The sequence below is a fragment of the Artibeus jamaicensis genome, unplaced genomic scaffold (assembly GCF_021234435.1).
Source record: "Artibeus jamaicensis isolate MK-2021 breed Jamaican fruit bat unplaced genomic scaffold, CSHL_Jam_final contig_466, whole genome shotgun sequence".
NCBI classification, from domain to species: Eukaryota; Metazoa; Chordata; class Mammalia; order Chiroptera; family Phyllostomidae; genus Artibeus; species Artibeus jamaicensis.
The window spans coordinates 418771-439848 of NW_026521844.1; the positions used below are offsets into that span (position 1 = coordinate 418771).

General features: G+C 32.1%; 1 protein-coding gene across 1 annotated transcript in view; it reads right to left on the reverse strand.

Annotated features, from left to right (window-relative positions):
* The window catches only part of CADM2 (cell adhesion molecule 2), a 344109-nt gene that overhangs the window by 68717 nt on the left and 254314 nt on the right, over positions 1–21078 (reverse strand). Inside the window, exon 9 of the mRNA XM_053667234.1 lies at positions 15766–15885. Coding sequence (XP_053523209.1) covers positions 15766–15885 — 120 coding nt within the window. The remainder of the gene's footprint in view (positions 1–15765; positions 15886–21078) is intronic.

The following is a 21078-nucleotide window of genomic DNA, read 5'->3' on the forward strand; positions in this document are numbered from 1 at the left end:
AAATAATATATAGTCATAATTCTATTCCTTTTTTTGTGATTCAATTTCCTCAACTAAAAAAAAGGAGAGGTAGGCTGCATGGTTCTGAAGACTGTTTCTATCATTCTAATATTTTACTATTTTTTAAAGGTTTTATTTATTTATTTATTTTTAGAGAGAGGGGAAGGGAGGGAGAAAGAAAGGGAGAGAAGCATTGCTATGCAGTTGCCTCTCGCATGCGTTCTACTGGGGACCTGGTCCACAACCCAGGCATGTGCCCTGAATAGGAATCAAACTGGCCACCCTTTGGTTCACAGGCCAGTGCTCAGTCCACACCAGTGGGGGGATATTTTAGTATTTTTAAATTTCCAGGTAAATGCAAAAATTATTTAAGGATATTGTGGTAGATAAACTTTGCATGAGATAAATATATTGTTATGTTATCTTGAGTATTACTTAAGCAAGAATAAAGTGTTAAATGATATTAAGTAGAAGTTTATACTATTTATATATCATTATAATAATACTGAAGAACTTTCATTTTATTTTAAAATCAATACTAGTGCAATTTTAAGAAGAATAACTTTTCAACATAAGTATATCTTGCCATATATTGAATAGTGAATGATTAAGATATTTAGATCCTATATAAATATAAATTTTTGAGTAAATCATTCCACTGAATAAATAGGTAAAACACTATTTTACCACAATGTTCACTGGATTTTTTAATTGTCTTGGACTTTAAAAAGTTACAATAGTCATTGTCTGTCTTTTATTTTCAATATATACTTCAAATCATAAAATCTCTATATTTTAAATATTTCCCTGTAGTTAAAAAGAAAAACATTATTAGAAATTATAATTTTATTTTAAACTCAAGAAAACATCAAAAGAGATGCAGAGTTATCATACTAACATAGTGAGATAATCATGATAGAAAAATAATAAAAAATATAAAATAGTATTTTGCATCAACACTTTTTTGTATAAACAGCTTACATATATATAATCATAATGAAATCTCCAGAATAATATTTCCAAAATGTAACAGTTTATCTCAAGGGTACAGGATAAAGATAGATACTTTTCTTTATTTTGGTTAACATTTTTAAACAAACTTAACTGTGATAAATTTATTTAAAATGTGATTATAGAAAAAATTTCAAAGTTACTGGAAAGCTAAGAAATTTAAAAATATAACTAGCAATGAGAAATAAGTATGCCAAGTTTTAAATGTCTTTAGGTAATTTCCCCCAAATTTCATAAATTCTTTAATTTATGGTATGAGTATAAATATATTTTAATCAATTGAATATATAAGGGCTTGTTTTGAGGTTAATGGCTTCATTAGGTCAATATATCAAATATGGGTATTAAGTTGCACTAATTAATGATAAATAATGATAATATTTTGACATAAAATTGTGTCATTTGATATAAGCAAGCCCAAATTTAAAACAAAATAGTGGGCTACCTTAAATATATATTATAATAATAGTTTCCTCATATTTAGAAAACCACCCATATTATGACAATGACAGGACATTTGAATGAATACTTGCTTTGATGCTTAGAATAACTTTTTTAAAAATTATTTTTTTATTGTCATTCAACTACAGTTGTCCCCATTTTTCCCCCACCACTTCCCCCACCCCCGCCCACCTGCAGCTCCCACACGCACTCCTACCCCTCCTTTGGCTTTTTTCATGGGCCATTTATACATGTTCCTTGACAACCCTTGCCCTTCTTTTCCCTGTTATGCTCCTCCCCCTGCCCCCTCTGGTTACTGTAGTTTAATAAAACCATTTTTGAAGAGGCAGGAAAACAAGAAACAGACTGGCAGCCACCAGTGGGGAAGGGGAAAAGGGTGGAAAGAAGGGGAAGGGACTAGTCAAGAAACATGCACAAATGACCCATGGACATAAAGAACAGGGTGGGGACTGGCTTGTAGGCAGAGGAGAGGAAAGGGGGGGAAACTGGGACAATTGTAATAGAACAACAATAAATATTTAATAATAGATACATAAATCATTTTTGTGATGGGAAAACTGTAGCTTCAAGTATAACTTGTATATCCTGAACCTGGAACCAAAATTAAATATTTATGCTAATGAAGACCTTGTAAATGCCTGTTAATATTTGGTGAGGAAAATTTATTACAAAGTATAATACTTTGTTTAAAAAATATTTCTGACATATTTGATCATTGATCACACTGAAATAAGTAATTAAGACTTTCAGGGGTGGAAATGGGAGGGAGGTGGGGAGCAAGGGGCGGGGGAAGCTGGGATGGAAAAAATAGACAAAAAAACTGTACTTGAAAAATAACTAAATAAAATTAATTAAAAATAAAAAAAATAAAGATTAAATCTTTGAGGAACAAAAAAAGAATAAAGGCAAAATAAAGTCATTTTCAGATAAAAAAAGACTTTCAGTAAGACTTTTACTTTCAGTCACATGGTAAATCCTTAAGTTCTAGATTTTAAAAAGGAATTATGTAATTTTAGAGAATAATTTATCTTCCATACACAGTAGCCTTCACCTATCAAGTGTCATCGAATCTCATTGATAGTCACCAAAAAAGTCATTTTTATCCTATATTTTAAGATGGTTAAGAAAATTGTTCATAATTATTATAAAAACTAAAATATTGAGTATTGTGAGCAAGCTTTGTTTTAAGTAAGTTAAATGTATAAATATATTTTAATACAAAACAATATTCTAAGGTTGATACTGTTTTTAATATCTGCACCTTTTTGATCTAAAAACAGAAGCACAGAGAGTTTAAGAAGAGTCGCAAACCTTATCTGTGGCAAAACGGTAAAAAGAGCCCAGATGATATGAACCCAGAAGCCGTGCTCTTCACTGTTTCATTTTTTCCATAAGCATTTTAATTTATTTAAAAGGGATCAGTCTTAAATTCCAACATAAAATAATATCAGAAAGTTCATTTATGCTGGGAATTTGTTTATGAAGTGGTTGATCAGAAAAAACTTGGACTCAAATACAAAACTGCAAAACTTTACCATATACTTTAGTTTTATGCACATCAGAGCTGGAACTCAATATTTATTTTACCATCGTGCTGTGAGAATGGGAATTTTACATATAGAACCATCTCTAGGTATATAAAGACTTGGCGAGAAATGAATGTGAAAATGTAAATGATGGGAGAAGAGACGGGTGTACAGCCGGGAAACAGTGACCAGAAAGCCAAATGTTGTGGTCAAAGTCTAATAATTCACTTTTAAACTTTCAGTTTTTCAGAATATTCAAACAAAAATGAGTTGGAAGTGTGGAATTATTTTTTAAAATATTTAAATAATGTCATTGGAAGAGAGATTTTATACAACACTTCTGAATGAAAAACACCAGAAACTCTGCTGGTCCCTGGCAAAAAAACTCACTTAGGAATATTCTATTCCATAGAATTCAGGAGTTGAGAAGACATTGGAATTCACATAGCTAGCTGGCGTCCAGAGAGATAAATTGCCTTGCCTAAGATCACATGTCCAGAGGGGAAGTAAAGATGACAGCAAAATATCTTGCCCCAGCAATTACTTTCACTATCTCATGCTGAATCCAGATATTCTTCCTCCTTAGCCGAGTGAAAGAATGTCTATACCCTGAGAACATGCTGTATACTATACTTTAAAATCCCATATTGATATATTACCATGGAAAAGCTTACATGGATAGATTGCCATATATTGATTAGATAAATTATAAATATTAATATGGAGTATTAAAATAAACCACTATTAAAACTTCCTTCTCATTTGTATTCTTTTTCTTTTGGCTTAAAATTAAATTGGAATATATCTGGATTAACTAGGCAGGGCTAAAAGAAAAGCACATGAGGATTTTAGTTTTCTAAAGCAGCATTTTGAGCTGTGTGCTTAAGTTTCAACTAACTCTTAAACTATAGAATAAAATATCTAGAAATTTGAGAAAAGTTAGACTTTTATTTCTAGTCTTTTAAAAGATATTCTTGCCCTGGCCAATGTAGCTCAGTTGGTTAGAGCATTCTCCCAGTAACCAAAGGGTTGAGGGTTCAATTCTGATCAGGGCACATCACATGCCTAGGTTTCAATTCGATCCCAAGTCCAAGGCAAAAGGGAGGTGATTAACTGACCAATGCTTCTCTTTTTCCCTTTCTCTCTCTCTAAAAGCAATGAAAAAATTTCCCCTGGTGAGGAAAAAAATCTCACTCTGAACAAAACTTTCTGGCCTGTCAGTGGTAAAACGTGGAGGGTCACAAGGTGTATGTAGTATAGACAAATAGGTATCTTTTAGAGTGAAAAGTTAAATTATTTTTATTTTACCTATTTTCTGCCTACCAACTTAGCTGAATTAAAAAATATATACACACTTTAAAACATTTAAGACAGATATATTATGTTACATATTAAAGACTGTAATTATGGTTTCTAAAATCTTTCATAAAGAAAATGATTTTCTTTTCTGAACAGTTATTACCCTGAGACTGAAAATTATTTGTGTATGTGACACTAAAATTCTTTTCATGGAAAGTTAATAAGACATATACACATAGCAGTTTATTATTAACTTATGACTGGCTCATTTTTAGAGCCTTACCACCCTGCCTCCCAGAACCACGATGATTTTCAAAGCATCTCATTCAAATAAAAAGAAATAGTTTGAGCCCATACAAGTAGATATGAGAACACTGAATAGGAAACTATCACTTCTCAGTGAATTAGATGGGTATGGTTCATAGCAAGATTTAAAATTATTATCTCTTGGAAATTAGGATACCTAAAGGGTAAAATAGATTTTTAAAGTTCTTAAAAATATGATAACAGAGCCAGCCATATTGAGATTCATAATCTGCCCTCTACCATCTACAGTGTTTTTTTTCTTTTCTTTTCTTTTTGACTGTTGCTTTACCAGGGAAATTATATATTTGAATGAATTGTGAGGGCTGGTATTTTACCACCATTACTAGCTCCATTATTAGTTTTCTATGATAGACTTGAAATATGTATATTAATGAGAAAAAATCCAAAACTAAAATAGTCATGTAATCACCCCAAGTGATTAAATTAGATGACATATTTTAAATGAATCTGACGACATCCTAAACACATGCATGTCCCTCTGCTCATTTTCCTTTTGGTCCCCAGATCCATCCTGCATCCTTGTTTGCCTTGCTCTGTGCTCTGACAGGCTGACTTCTCTGCACTGCTCCATTCAGGTTCCTTGACCTCTGATTTTTCAGTTGGAGTTAGTTAATGGGAAATTTCTGGAAAGCAGGGGAAGAAAGAGGCTTAATACTGATCACTTGTCTCCCAATGTTCCCACTTGATTTAGGTTTGGATACTGGCTGTGACCTTCTCTAACTACTGCTCTTTCTGAGCTGCCCTTTTCTGCCTCCAGTTCTTCTCTGAATCTGATAGCCCACACATTTCCTTCAGATCCAGTGCGGATAAACACCTCGCTGTTGAGAGTACTCTCCTGCTTCTCCATCCATTATAAATTCCCAGTCTCTACCTTTACTTCTGTGAAAATGGCATTAAAAAGTCTATAGCTATGTTTTGAGACTGTCGTCAATTCCTGCTGATATATGAGTAACACTGTCTAAACTGGAAAAAAGGGGGTTATCATCAATATTTAAAGAATACAACTTCAAGGGAAAAATATATTAAAACCATTGTAACTTACCCAGTTTAACACAGACTACACCAAGAGCGTGTTTTCTTAGTAAGGGACTTGGTTGTCAGACATCAAATTAGGTTCAAATGCTTTTGAAAAAATATGTTTCTCAATGAATCCAGTCCAGTTTCTCATGTTAGTTCAAATTTGCTTTCTTCTCCCCTATATAAACACTCATTACTTAGCATTCTTTGCTTACTAGTGAGTTAAAATAAAATAGTCCTGGGAATATTTGTTTATTTCTTTTTCTAAAATGAAAAATAACTGGACATAAATTGGGTATTTTTGTTTATTATAGTGAACACTTTCAACGAAATTCCCTTTACACCAATGTAATTCTTTAAACAGTATTGGCAAATAAAGTTTAATTTCTGTTCTTACTTAACAGTTAGCATTTACAGTAACTTTGCTGACTCTTTTTAACATTATTGAACACAAATTTTAACTGTGGAACTGCTATAAATCATTGGACTTGAAAGTTTTTCTTGCAATAGATTAAACCTGTATACCTACTGGGACAATTTCTTTTTTTTAGTCATTTTAAAATTTAGTCATTTTAGTCATTTTTCTTATGTATGTATTGAAGAAATCACTTGGAAAAATCTGTATCCTTGCCTTGCAATCAATTTATGCCCAGTTTACATCAAGCCGCTTTTAATTTTCTGGCCACAGGTTAATTTAAGTAAATATAGAAAGCTAACAGGAGATTACTTGAAATGTAGAGAAATAAAAAACTACTGTATTACTGAAGTGAGAGATTTTAAAAAATGTTACAATTACCCAAGCACTTATTGAATTCCGCCAACTCCCTGAAATGAATAGATTATATTAGATCCTTCTCAGGAATCATGCTTTGTGGCATTTGCTCTTATTTATTGTCCTGGCAGAAAGTTCCAGCTGAAGTCAAGGTCACCTTCTACTCCACACTTGGTTTAATCAGTATCAATTCGGTGTCTCACCAAGCTTACACGGGAGGTTATTAACTGTGTTTTTCATGTGGAGTGTCAGGGAGGCGAGAGCAGCACCCGCAATCTTTTCAGCTTCAAAGGCATGGCTCATCAATTTAATATGTTGGTTAGTAAGAAAGATACAACCAGTTTAGTTTATTAATGATTTTTCAAATAATTTTAAAGGTGTTCTAGAAATGCATTTATTCATATATGCAGGCTGAATTTTAAAATATAAAACAGGTTACCATCCTAATAATAAGTAATTTATTTAATCTTGATATTTTATAAGTGATGGGCTTTCTGGAATACAATAATTATGAAAGTTTTTAATTTAATATTTATATGTATATACATATTATATAAAATGAATTAAAGAAAATGGCACACAGCCCACTAGGAAAAACTTTCTTTTTCTTGGAAGTTATTTTGCAGGAACTGTATATATTATAAGATTATATTAAATCTAAGATTATTATCATAAAGTCAATGAGCTATTCCACATTTATAAAAGTAAAAACAAGTAGACTGTTTACTTAAAAGAAATATAAACTAATAGAACAAAGGTTTCTGTGTAAATTGATTTAAGCCAAATAAAGAAACACTTAAAAATGTTTACTGCTTTATTAATTTATTGATTTTAAATCACTTTTTACCTGGCTGATGTAGCTCAGTGGATTGAGCTCAAGCCTGTGAAGCAGACTATCGCAGTTCGATTCCCAGTCAGGGCACATGCCTGGGTTGCAGGCCGGTTCCCTGCAGGCCAGTTCTCAGCAGGGGACACACAAGAGGCAAACATACATTGATGTTTCTCTCCCTCTATCCTTCCCTTCCCCTCTAAATAAATAAAATCTTTTAAAAAATTTAAAAAAATAAATCACTTTTTATTTTTCAATTTCAGTTGACATGCAATATTATATTAGTTTAAGGTGTACAACATAGTGATTAGACTTATATAAGTTACTAAGTGATCATCCCAAAATATCTCATACCCATCTGAAACCATATATAGTTAATAGAATATTATTTATAGTCCCTATGTTGTACTTTACATCCCCATGACTATTCTGTAACTACCAATTAGTACTGCTTTAACTTGAACAATCCACAAGAGTGTTCTTAGTAAATAGAATGGGGCATAAGTGTTCTGTTTCCCATAACAGGTGGTATTGCAAATATATATATATATATATTTGAAATATATATATGATATATAATATGTGTGTGTGTGTATATATATATATATATATATATATATATATATATATACACACACACATATATATATATTTGAGTGTTTTAGTGGATTTAGTGTCAGCCTGGGAATCAAAGGGTTGCGGTTTGGTTCCCAGTCAGGGCACACGCCTGGGATGCAGGCCAGGCCTCTGCACTCAGAGTGCAGAGGGGAGGGGAGCGCCAGAGGCAACCACACATTGACGTTTCTCTCCCTCTTTCTCCTTCCCTTCCCCTCTCTCCAAAAATAAATAAATAAAGTCCTTATAAAAATAAAATAAAATTTAAAATAATACCTACTTTCTGGCATTTGGTAAATACTTGAAGAAAACTTATTTTATTTATCTACGTATATAATATCTATCTATCTATCTATCTATCTATCTATCTATATATATATACATACATATATATGATACACACACACACATATCAGCTGACTGAAAGCCCGGGAACCCCAGTCTGCACGTCCATTCACGCCCAGGCTGTAGCCACTGCCTCTGGCACTAACAATGTGGCTCTCATAAGCAAGGTTGGAGGGCTTGAAACCACAGAACATACGTGTTGCTTGTTCCTTCAAAGTAAGAAATCTTTTTAGGATCCTCTTTTTCATAAGAAACTATTTTTCATATATTTAATTTTAAAACTGAGTCAACTTCATATAATAATTATGTTTTTTAAAGGACTAATGGAAATTTAGCTATAATTATTTAGCTAAATGTGGAAACCTGTCTTTTTGCAGATAAGCAGGTCTCATTATAAGGACCATCTGGAAAATGAATTATTGCTTGATTTTTGACAAGTGAAAAAAACAACATATTGACACTTAATTTTTAAAATCTTACACCATGCAAATTGTGTTTTATTACCACCAATAAAGCCAGAAACATTTTTAATAGCTAAACACTCATACTATAAGCTCATAAATAACTTCTTGATTTGCACACTTTAAGATTTAACTGTGTCAAGATGATATATTTTACAATTGTAAGTGCTCTATTTCAGTGTTATTACAGTCACTAACATAGAGCCAGAATAATTTTACTCCATTCAGTGTTTTTCAGTGTTAGCTTTCTTTTTCTTTTATTCTGATAAATGCTTTTTTATCTCTTTGTCTTCAATTTTTTAAAGTATCTATTTCAAAAGGGAGAGGACATATTATTGAAAACAAATAAAATATAGATGGATTTCTTTTGAGTTGAAGGAAATAGATAATAGCAGTACAGGTCAAATCATTATTACTTTTTAAACTGAATTAATTACAATTAAATAAATGCTTCAGACAGTGGTTTGAAGTGCATGTATATGTATTTGTTTTATTTTAGCATATTGTATTTTGAAACCAGAGACAAGATAATAATTGATATAAAGAAATCTGCATATAAAATACTATTTTATCATTAACATTTAGACAATTGCAGTTAATTTAAAATGCTCATTAAATATTAATAGACTTTTATAATCCATCTCAATTTCTCTATGCTGGCACAAAGTAAATACTGCGACAACTTTTCATTTGCTCTGGCTTAACTGTGTGTACCTGACTTATTTTTTATGTCACTAAGCTTCAGAAAACTTATAGAGATGAAAAGTAGTTATTTATTAAGATCTTTCAAATAGCAATGTCAAACAGGTCCCCAAGTTCATGTACAGTTAAATAATTAAGTTTTATGATTCACATGATTTAAAAATACCATAGCAGTATATGGGCTAAAATTGTGGGTCTATAATTCTGGACTGGAGCTATATTTATTCTAGATATATGCTACAGTTCATCTTATTGTACATGGATAATTTAAAATATTTCCTTTAATATTACATCTTTAAACATTAGTAACACAATTACCGTGTAATTTAATTGTGAAGAATTCAGGACCTGCGGTACAAGTGCTTTAAATGAAGCTTTTGATTGCTAAGGCATTCATTTCAGAAGACATCCATATTGAATAAATATAGTGGCAGCAATATGATACAGTTACTAGCAAAACAACCAGATGAAGACTAGGCTATGCAACCTGTGAAGTTCCCTCCTTCAGAAAGTCCAGGTATCCTAGATAACTGAGGGCTTTGAGGAACTCCTCTCCTCCCTTCCTGCACTGCAATGCTGTTCTTTTCATTTTGTTTTAAGTTCTCCAATAAAGAGCCAACCCACAAAACCCTAGACACTCATCCTTTGACCCTATAAAAACAGAGTCCCAGGTCTGTGCACTTGCTTGTTCTCTACCTTTCTGTCTGTGACCTCACTGTGTGGTCCTCCAGGGCCTGCAAATAATAAATTTTGTTGGGAGCTCCTACAAGTGATAAGGACACAGGTGAGAGCCTCAGGCATTCCTAAAAAAGAGCATTATTATCAATAGTGTAGGACCAAACACAACAGCACCCATCTCTAAATTTTGTGTGGTTGATCATTATTACGCAGGTTGCAGATAATTTGATATAGGTGATTTCTTAAATTAAAATAATCCGTTGCTTTTGTTTTGCTGTGCCACCCTAAATTAAGTTTCCATTTCAGTTAATCTCATTATAATTTACAAATTGGTTGAGATTACTGATGGGAAACTCCCTGCCTGGTTTCAGGAGCTGTAACTGCACTAACGAGCATAAAAACTCCATGGCTAAGGAACCTAAGGGACCTTGGGACCATAAGCCACTAAGGAGACAAAGCTTATCCTCCTGGCAGGGGCTCAGCCTCTTCTCCCTTTACTCCATCCTGATTGGCCCCTGGAGGATGGATGAATAGTCAATGATGGGTAAGATTCCTCAAGGGATGGACAACCCTAGATAGACACAGTCATGAAAGGGCCCTCAGGGAAGGACTTAGGGGACTATAGAAAAAGAGGTGATGGACCCTCACCCCTCTGCTATGTCATAGCCTGAGTCCTCATTCTGTCTGTAAAAAAATCTCCTAACCTCTTGGCTGCCTTGCTTCCCCCTGCCTGATTCAGGCCTGAAATAATACTGAAGAGGGTACAGCCCTGTGCTGGAACCCGCAGTTCCTGGCAGGGGGGGTGATCAGGCCTAAGAAAGAATGTGTAAAATATTATGAAACCTGCTTTGGTAAGAAAGTCCTCAATTTAAATGCTAAGGGTCCAAGCACAAAATAAGTTTGTTTCCCAAGGTTTCGAAGCCAATTGGCCTTACCCTGTCTACCAGACCCTGATTCAAAAGGACAGATCTGGGTAGTCCCAGGAATGTTATCTGTAAACCGTACCTCCTTTCTTTGATATGCATCCTTGTGCAAGATAAACTTAATAAAAGCCCATTGAGAGAGGGGCTAAAATGCCTCTCTCCTCTGAGAAACTGGTCAGCCTTCCTCCCCAAGCAGATCATGTCTTACAGAATTATTCTCAACTACAGCAGCTGGGGGAGCTCTGCAGGTGGAGCCCCCACAGATTACTACATAAATGATGTGATTTTATTAATATAAAGTTATCCTTTCCATCTGTCATAGATGTAAAACCAAATCTATATTTGAACAAATAATTAATTTGTATTTTTACATAGATTGTACAAATAATTTTATCACCATTTCTAGAATTTTTCCCCTTTTGTTACATTGAAATGCATGAAATATTTGAACATGCTAATAGTTTTAGGACAGGAGATATATGAGATATATCTTCACTCCATCTCTATTTCTTTTAGGACATTTGCAGTCTTGCAGAGATAAAGACAGATAGCAGCTAGCAGTTTAGTTATTCACTTTTGATAAGTATAAATTTAGAGTTGTAAATTCTAATTAAAAAAACTGTGATAAATAGTCCTGACTGGTGTGGCTCAGTGCATTGAGTGCTGGCCTGCAAACCAAAGGGTTGCTAGTTCAATTCCCAGTCAGGACACATGCATGGGTTGTGGGCTGGCCTCCAAGTGTGAATGTGCAAAAGGCCACCACACAGTGATGCTTCTCTTCCTTATTTCCTCCCTTCTCCTCTCTTTAAAAAGAAATAAATAAAATCTTTAAAAAATAAAACTTAAGACATTGATATATGTCAATATGTCTAATGTTTCCTAAATTTTCAATATCTTTATATCATCTATATAATGAGAATACTGCTAAAGATTTCTAGATTATGACATAGCAATTATAAAATTAAAATTTTCTATGATTAAAAATAAAAAAAGTATTTCAAATAAAACATACCATGATAAAATAATATCAACATCACAAATGACATCAGGTCATTTGGAACAAATTTATAAATTATCATATTTAACTAATTAAAATTTATCACAGTGACCTAATAATACTATAAAAACATTTATAAGAGAAAACATATGTGTGTATATATATGTATACAGACACACAAATATTCTATTGCATATTGAATGATAGAGCTAATTAGGCTGCTAGTCTAAAAAAAAAGAAAAAAGAAAGAAAAAGAACCCCTCCCTGCAATTTCCAAAAGCAGAAATTAAATTGTGTTATAGCAATGCTTTTATGTATTGAAGACAATCTGAGATCAACAAAAATGTTTTATATTTGAGATATATAATATATATCAAGAATACTATAACATGGGGAGTTTATAAACTTTAAATTCAAGGATGAATGAATGGATGGATAAATAGATAGACTGATATATAGATAGATACAAAGTTTCATATGCTCTAATACAATTGCTGTCTAACTTTTTCATATAATCAATTAACATAGATCTAAAACTAGTAAGTAATCACTACACCAACACCAAAAATATTTGGCAGAATTAAAACTGTAATTACAATAGGAAAATGCAGCATTGTATTCACTGTATGATCCAATTACAAGTAAACACAACTATTCTGTGAAAAAGAACTGAGCAATATCCTGCCATGTATTGAGTGCTGATTATATGTCCAGAACTCTACATAATATCCAATTTTCAAGATGCCCTGGGAATTAAGTACTTCTGTTAAGTGTTTCTGATTTTCCTAATGAAATTGCAGAGGCTCCATTTGTTTCCCTGTCCAAGACCTTCTCAACAGATGAACTAAACCTTCACACTCAAAGATGCCTCCGGGGTTCACTTACTTTCTATCTTTTCCAGGACTATTCAAGTTTGCTCACTTCTCTGTGTTTTAACATCTTATTTGTAACAAGCTATTGCTAATTGCTAGCTTTTCTCTCATTTGCTTGAAGATCCTTGTCTTCCAAACAGAGATACATTTCATGTACAAACTGAACAGATGTGCAGATTCTCAAGGTTATGACTGACAATTTGAGTAGTTTCTTTTGCTCTATTTCATCTTGATTTATAATATAGCCACGTATGTAATTCTTTTTATTTTTTTACACTGATGCTCACCATACCTTAAGTTGGAAAAATCAGCAACAAAAGGGTTAGTGATAGTGTCAAAGGAGATACAAACAGTGATTTATTTGTGGTAATTAATTAGATAGCTAGATAAATGTTATCATTTATAAAATTTGAAGAAGGTTCATTTAAGTGTAATAAAATAGTTTACTTCATATCTGTGAATGAAAGTGATGGAACATAATCTTTCTAAAGAATCAGCAAGCTGAAAATATTTAGTACTCTTTACTTCTCAGCTTTTCTTGGAAACCATATTCTTATTGTGATATATATTTTACCATAATTTATACCTTTCACTAATTTATAATTAATTCCATTTAAAGTATAGTTGTATGTGAAAGCTGTAATTTAATAAGTAATGCACAAATAGGGAAATATTGTAAATATTGTATAGTAGCTTAAAAGGGATAGAGTACAAAATTCATAATAATACTTATGTACTGACTGAATCTCCCACTCCCTCAATTATGGACTAGAACAATTGACCATGCAGGTGAACTTGGTGACTTCCCTCAGACCCCAACTGTTGAAGACAGAAAGGAAAAATAAGCATGAAGCTAATATTTAATATCAGTGGGACTATTTTTTCTACATAAAATAGATACTGTGAATTGACCAACTTACAAAGTCCATTGCTTTCCATGCATATGGGTGCCCCATGAAAAATACTGTCTTTCAACTATTTGGTTAAAAATAAAGAGCAAATGCTGTGTGCACATATGTGTGTCATCTGAAGCTTGTTTCTTTGTGTGTTCATTTGAGGGAGATGAATGCTCTTAGCACCATTAAAGTACATGATATGAAATTCACAACATATCTTAGGAAACCCACAAATAAGAAAATTTACTTGAAAATATGTAACATTAATTTTACTTAAACAGGTTGCTTAAAATGCAGTAACTACATATCAAGATGCAATGCCTTTAATTTCTATAATTTTAAGAGCTGGCATCATCCTATATATATATCAGGTACTCAATAAATATTTGTTGAAGAAAGAAAGCACAACTGATTAATAGGCTATAAGTAGGTCCTTAAAATAAAAATAATAAATCAATATACCTCCCTCATTTTCTATCAAAATGATTTGTTAGTAAAATTGCACTGTAATATTATAACTGAGATTTTGTTAGTATGGAATATTTATATTTCATTTGAATTACTGCAAAAATCTTCAAAAATAATAAATTAAAGCAAAGTAGAACTCTGGACATTTTCCATTTCATATAATATCATAAAGTATTATTTAACTTTTCTTCATTTTTATTATTTTTCTCCCACTTTTACATAAATTGTTATAAGAAATACCTTTAAACTTTTCTCACTTGTTGATTTAGCTCAAATATAATTTATTTAGTAATACTAAAATAAAAACAGTATCTTTGAAAAATTATTTTTACTATCATCAAACTTTACCTCCCAATCTTGTACATTTTATAACATATTTGACATAATTATGAAAAATTAGAATTAGAAAATATGATTTTTGAAACAAGAGAAAAATGCTACAACAACTGTGAAGTGAAAGCTAGCAACTCAATATTGAGAACTAATAAAAATTTCAAGAAAAAGAGCGTAATTGAACAATCTTTACAAGTAAAGGAAAATACTTCTAAGCCTTCCCATGGTAGAACTTTAATTACGAATATATTGATGTAAGGTCTTCATGATTTTAAGTTAAATTGTTAATACACATTAGTATGGCCAACATGACACAAAACACATATAAGAAGTAGAAAAGGACAGGCTCACATACGACAAATTTTCTCTGATCATTGCTTACGCAGAAATAAAGTTTAAAATGTGTTTTTCTAAAATGCACTCAAACAACTCTTTTTATTTCTTCATCATCTACTAACCACTAATGACCACTCAGGAATGCTCTTTTATATTTGTGAAGCCTATGCAAATATTTGTTTTGCCCTTAAAAAATTGTGTCATTTCTTCAAGATTATTTTTCTTGAGGCAAAAATGCTTATTAATAGACTGATAAGCAGCAAATACTCATGGAGCCGATATCAATTCCTATAATGCTGGGCAGCTCAAGAACATTGGTTTTTAGAACATTCTGTTAGAATCACTGGGTCCACTCAGCAAATCACTTAAGGGTACTACACTGAGTACTTACTTAAACATTCTATGTTTTTATACAGTTTTTAATGATTCGTTTATTATGCTCATTTTAGAACAAATTCAACACTGAGTATTTTAATCTGGTCTCATAGAAATAAACAACTTGGTAACATTTAACTAGGCTTTCATAAAAGCAGATGCTATCTCTGCATCTTTGAACTTCTTTGTTTGCATTTAAAAGACAACGCAAATAAACAGTGTCCATGTTCACATTTTTAAATTTGCTCAGTGTTGTAGAATACTTTTAACTTATATTTTGGAACTAATTTTAACCTATATTCTGGAATGTTATCATAATAGTTATAAGTGGCACTGAAATTAAAGTATAACATTTGTCTCATATTCTATTCCAATCACTTTAATTAATAGTCATTTAGGTGGCTTAATTACTTCCTATGATTAAGTAAAATCGGATCTCAATTTTTCTACCCTTCAAGAAAAACACCTTTAAAGTTCCACTTAGTTTGCTTTCCAGGCCATAACAAAGAAGCGTACCATACCTCTTCTGCTGCTGGTGGTTGCAGGTGTGGTAGGGCTGGCGGTTATGGCTACAGTGGCTGTGACTGTTGCAGTGGTAAGGGAGGGGATGATAGTAGTGGGAAGCAAAGTGATGGGAACATCTGGTGAGCGGAAAAAAACAAAATACAAAACAAAATCATATCATGCAAACAAAAAAGAAACACAAAGGATTCAACTTACAAATACATATATCTTATTGAGGCTTAACTTTAACAAGCTGAAACCAATGATCAGGTACAAAGCCAGCTGTACCTCACAGTTCTTGTCATTTTTTTGTTCACTTCCCCTTCGTGCTCCTACACAGACTGAAGATGGGGAACAGTGTTTGAGAACAAAGAGATCGTTCACAAGATTTAGAGTGAAATTTAAAATGACAAGAATTCATTTTTTCACTGAGTCATTTAAAAAGTTTGACATGCAGTAGCAAAATACAGATAGGTAAAACAAAAAATGACATGCTTTGTCAAGGATGTAAACAAAGAAACAACACAATGGAAATCAACACAAATAACACCACCGTATAAGGTTAAAGAAATGTTAACGATGAATGAGTATATGCACGTTAAATGCTTTTTTGACTTTTCACTTAAGAACACTTAATAAGATGAGCATGATCTTTAGAAACAAAAAAGAAGCCAATTGTTATAATTATTATTTTGCTTTTCCTTTTCTCACTGATGATGTTAATAGTACAGTTTAGAGTCTTGAAGTTCTTACCCTGATTAGTTGGTAACGCCTTCTAACAATTTTGCAGTACCTAGGAGTCTTTAACAATTATTGAGTCAACTAGCATGAAACACAATATTCTGAAAGGTTTATGATTTACTTTATTTGGCATACCTAGAAGAAATGATTGAACATGTATTTGAACCATAATATTCAATCCCTAATCCATAATTAGTAAAAGTTGCCACAACTTAACAGTAGATCCAACCATAGAGAACATAACAAACAGAAAGAATTGCTCAGAGTTTACAACAAAATCTTCCTTCCTTTCACTCAAGACCAGCTGAAAATTGGAAGATCACCAGAGAGAATACTGAAACAATGTCGCCCATGTCAAGCTGTGAGAACCTCAGTGAGATACACAGAGTCAAATCTTGTTTCACGTGGGTAGGGACATTATTCACACAGTAAGGAAATTAGAAACAGTTCACAAATTACCTGCAATTACTGTGCCAGAGTTTGATTTTACATGTTTGTCACACAGCCCCAACATATTCAGAGTGTTTGACAGATATTTTGCTATTAATAGGCTTCCTATCAGTCTTTCAGTTTAAGTCTGTATCACACTAAAAATTTTCTAGTTCTTTACTCCTGATAAATAGCCCTACTCGGTCCTCTGAGTTTAACCTGCTGAATTCTCAGCACTGGAGACATACATGGCAAACAGCATGAGATCACTCTCTTATCTTAGGTTTTGACATTTATACCTGTTTTTCAACAGGGCAAGTTTTTCCTAGCTAGTCAAATTAAGGAAATAACCTTCTGAAAACTAAATGTTGCTACATTAATCACTAGGGAAAGTGGGTATTGCCTGGCTGTGATTACCATGATCACTAAGTAAAACTAACCCTAACAACATAAATTAATAAATGTTATGTGTGTACATACACTTCTTTTTAAATTTAATCTTTACTATATTTTTCCATTACCATTCAGTCCCTTATACCTGCTCCTCCAAGAAACCACTACACTGTTGTCCATGTCCATGAGTCATTTTCCCTTTTTGCTCAGTCTCTCCATCCCCTAAACTTCACCCCACTAGCTGTCATCTGCTCTCCATCTATGAGTCTCTCTCTCTCTTTTAGTTGTTCTTGTTTACTAATTTTTATAATAACTTCTTATATTCATGGTAAACTTTCCTAAAGAGTTTAGGAAGGCTAAAGGTAAATGAAATGTTTGGGATTTTTAATTTTTACACATATACAAAATAGAAAATAATACATTCTTCATCTTTTTGCATAAGTAAGGCCTCAAAATATATGTATTTAATTAATGCAAAAGGAAACATCTTCCATGGCTATCGATATGAGAATCTACAATATTAGTTTTTTAAAACTCCATGTAAATAACCTGATATTACCAAGCCTATTACAGATTATAAAATGTTAGGTCATTTGCTATCAGAAAATGGGTTAGAATGATTCTACTGGATATGAAAAGCAGCCTTTCAAAATTATTTGATTCTTGAGAATTGGAATGCAAATGACAGGTTTTTGTTTTTGTTTTTGCTTTGTTTGGACTTTAGACCAAAAAAAACACCACATGATTTGGGTTTTTGTTTTTCCTTATTCTACATCAACTAAGATAGGTAATAATAAATCTGTATTTTGAAGAGAGTTTACATATTATTAGGTACCATGAACATTCTTGCATTAATCAAATAATATCTTTATATCCTATAATTGTGAAAATGCATGAAATATATGTTTTCCTAGGCTAGTTTTCAAAGAATTTAAAAACAACAAGTTATTTTAATAATTCTTAATCTACTCTAAAAGAACTGCCTTGGACTATTTTAAAGTACACAAATAGAAAAGATAATACCACAATTTTTTTTATTGACTCATAGTCTGGCTCCTACTTATCTGCTGGTCATCATCCTCTATTTTCCTCTAATCTTCACCTCATATGGACCTAAAAACAAACTGGCTGAAAGCAATTTTATGTAAAGTACCTTTGCCATTATGACAACTGGATTAAGAAAATAACCTGTGTAAGAAATCTTTCTCAGTCACTGCTACATGTTTTGAATCACTATTAACTTCATTTCATTCTATGTCTTCTAAAGCATTTTTCAAAAAAAAATTTAAAATTTCTCCATTCTATTCTGTCTTATAATTGCACACTGATGTTCACTCAACTATTTCAATTCTATTATAGATACCAAAATTTGAAACTACCTAAATATTCAACACCAGAAGATTAATCACAGTCCATTAAAATTTAATGATGTAAGATTAGCTGGAATTAGTTGAAATTCTCGGAAAGAACAAGAATTTTGTATCATACTCCTTTTCTACCTACACTTTCTAAGTGACTCCCCACTCGACAATTAATCTTGGAAGGAAGGCCTTTGCCTACTTTATTGTTGAGACCCTACCACAACTTAGAAGGTCAATAAATATTTACCAAATGAATTTGTTCATAGCATTGCAAACATATAACATATTTTTAAGGATCTAGAAGAGGCCACTTTTTCAATAGGGTCTAATAGTTTAATATACAACTAAAAGATTTCCTTACTTCAGCTCTTAAAAAATCCATCTGTCTTCAATATACACTGGCCATTGTTATTTCCCAAAGGATACAATTTTTGAGACTACAACCTACAACTTATTCTTGCAATAAATATCCTTGCTAGCAAAATAAATCTTTGCCCACACATCCTGCTACTTTGAAAGCAGCGTGAGTCTGATCTGAGATTCATGCCCCCATCCTCCTTATGAACTCTATCCATTTTTCCCTAATTTGAGACTTTTGCAGAAAGGTTGAAAGGCCAGGAGGGTTGACTAAACAGATCCTACTGTGATCGGGGTGAATGATCATAACAAATTTTTATGTTATTATTAGGTCCATTTAGTAGATGAGACAACTTTGAAATAGAATTTCCTGGTCTCTAAAATTACATATATAGGGCTTTGTGTATGTGTGCATTATATATATATATATATATATATATATATATATATATATATATATATATAAACAAACATATATATGGGATATATATATCATCCTCTTTGTAATGTATATAACATTTAACTTAATTGTCATATGTGTTATATGTTAAATACATTACAAAGAGAATATTTTATTCAATGTGTATAATGAATAGGCTTCTCCAACACTTCCTTATGGAGATAATTTATTCTAGCTGCCTGATTATAACTGTTTTTCCAAAAAAATAGTAGAAGACTTCACTCTCTTCCTAAGTCTAAATACCTCTCTCTCTGGTTTTCACTTTTAAAGTGAGTGGCAATATTTGTCATCATTAATGATTAATTAAAAGGTCCAGGGACATGTATTATGGACCCATGGGCAAAGCCAAACTGGGGGTAGAATTGAGTGTGGGAGATGGGTGGGTGGGGCAGGGCAGAGTGGTGCGGGGAAGATGGGGACAACTGTACTTGAACAACAATAAAAAAAGAGAGAAAAAAATAAAGGTCCTGTTTTTATTAATTCACTTTTGGCCTTTTATTTAGATATTGATGGTAAAATTGAAGCTATATATTTTTTAAAGATTTATATTTTTTACTATTAGAGAGAAGGGAAAGGAGGGAGAGAGAGAGGGAAAGAAATACCAGTCAGTCGCCGCTTGCATATGCTCCAACCTGACACTGGGCCCACAACCCAGACATGCGCCCTGACCAGGAATGGGACCAGTGACCTTGGCTTTGTGCGACAATCTCCAACCATACTTGTCAAGGCTGTAGCTACATTTAAAAAATGTACATATGAAATAGGATACACTAGTACTGATGACTTGCCTCATTTCTGGTGTATCTATAATCCTATACCTTAAAAAAAATTATGCTGTTGATGCAAAGAGCTCTCAAGTATATTATAGGACATAAAATATGGGTCATTTTTCTCTTTCTAAGACACATCCATTTTTATTTTCCCCAAGAATAAAAATATACCAATTCATATTTAGAAGAATTATATGCATACACATACACACACTAATAATAACTAAATCCTACTTCAACATTATTTTACTAATTTTGTTAAAAAAGTAAGATAGTCTGCAGCTACATTAATATTATAAGTAATTTGATAAATATAACTTGTCAATTTTAGAAGTTCTTAATATATGCCTTACATATTAATATCCTATGGGTAAAGAATTTGAACACAAACACTAAGATACATATAAATAAAAATAGAGAAATGAATGGTGTATAACATATAATTTATAAATATTAAAATTCAGAAACATTTAATTGACTAATTAATAAATTAATTTCATGATAGTTCATCTCTGATTTCTATAATAGAAAGATGAACTCATTCTTTATTGTTATTTTTCTTGGAGGATGTGTTAAGTTATAAAATATCTTTGAATTTGCCTAGAAAAAAAAAGTGGTTACAAAGAAGTTCCTCATGTACAATTTGCAAGAGAAATTAATTGTATTATATGTTTTCCAGACATTAAAGCATAAAGAATAGAAAAGTTAGTAATTGTTAAAATATGTAGTGGGTAAAGAAAACATATTTTGAGAAGTGAAAAAAGTAAAAATAATTATATATTATTTTTCTAGATCTCATCAGGGATATTAGTAAATATG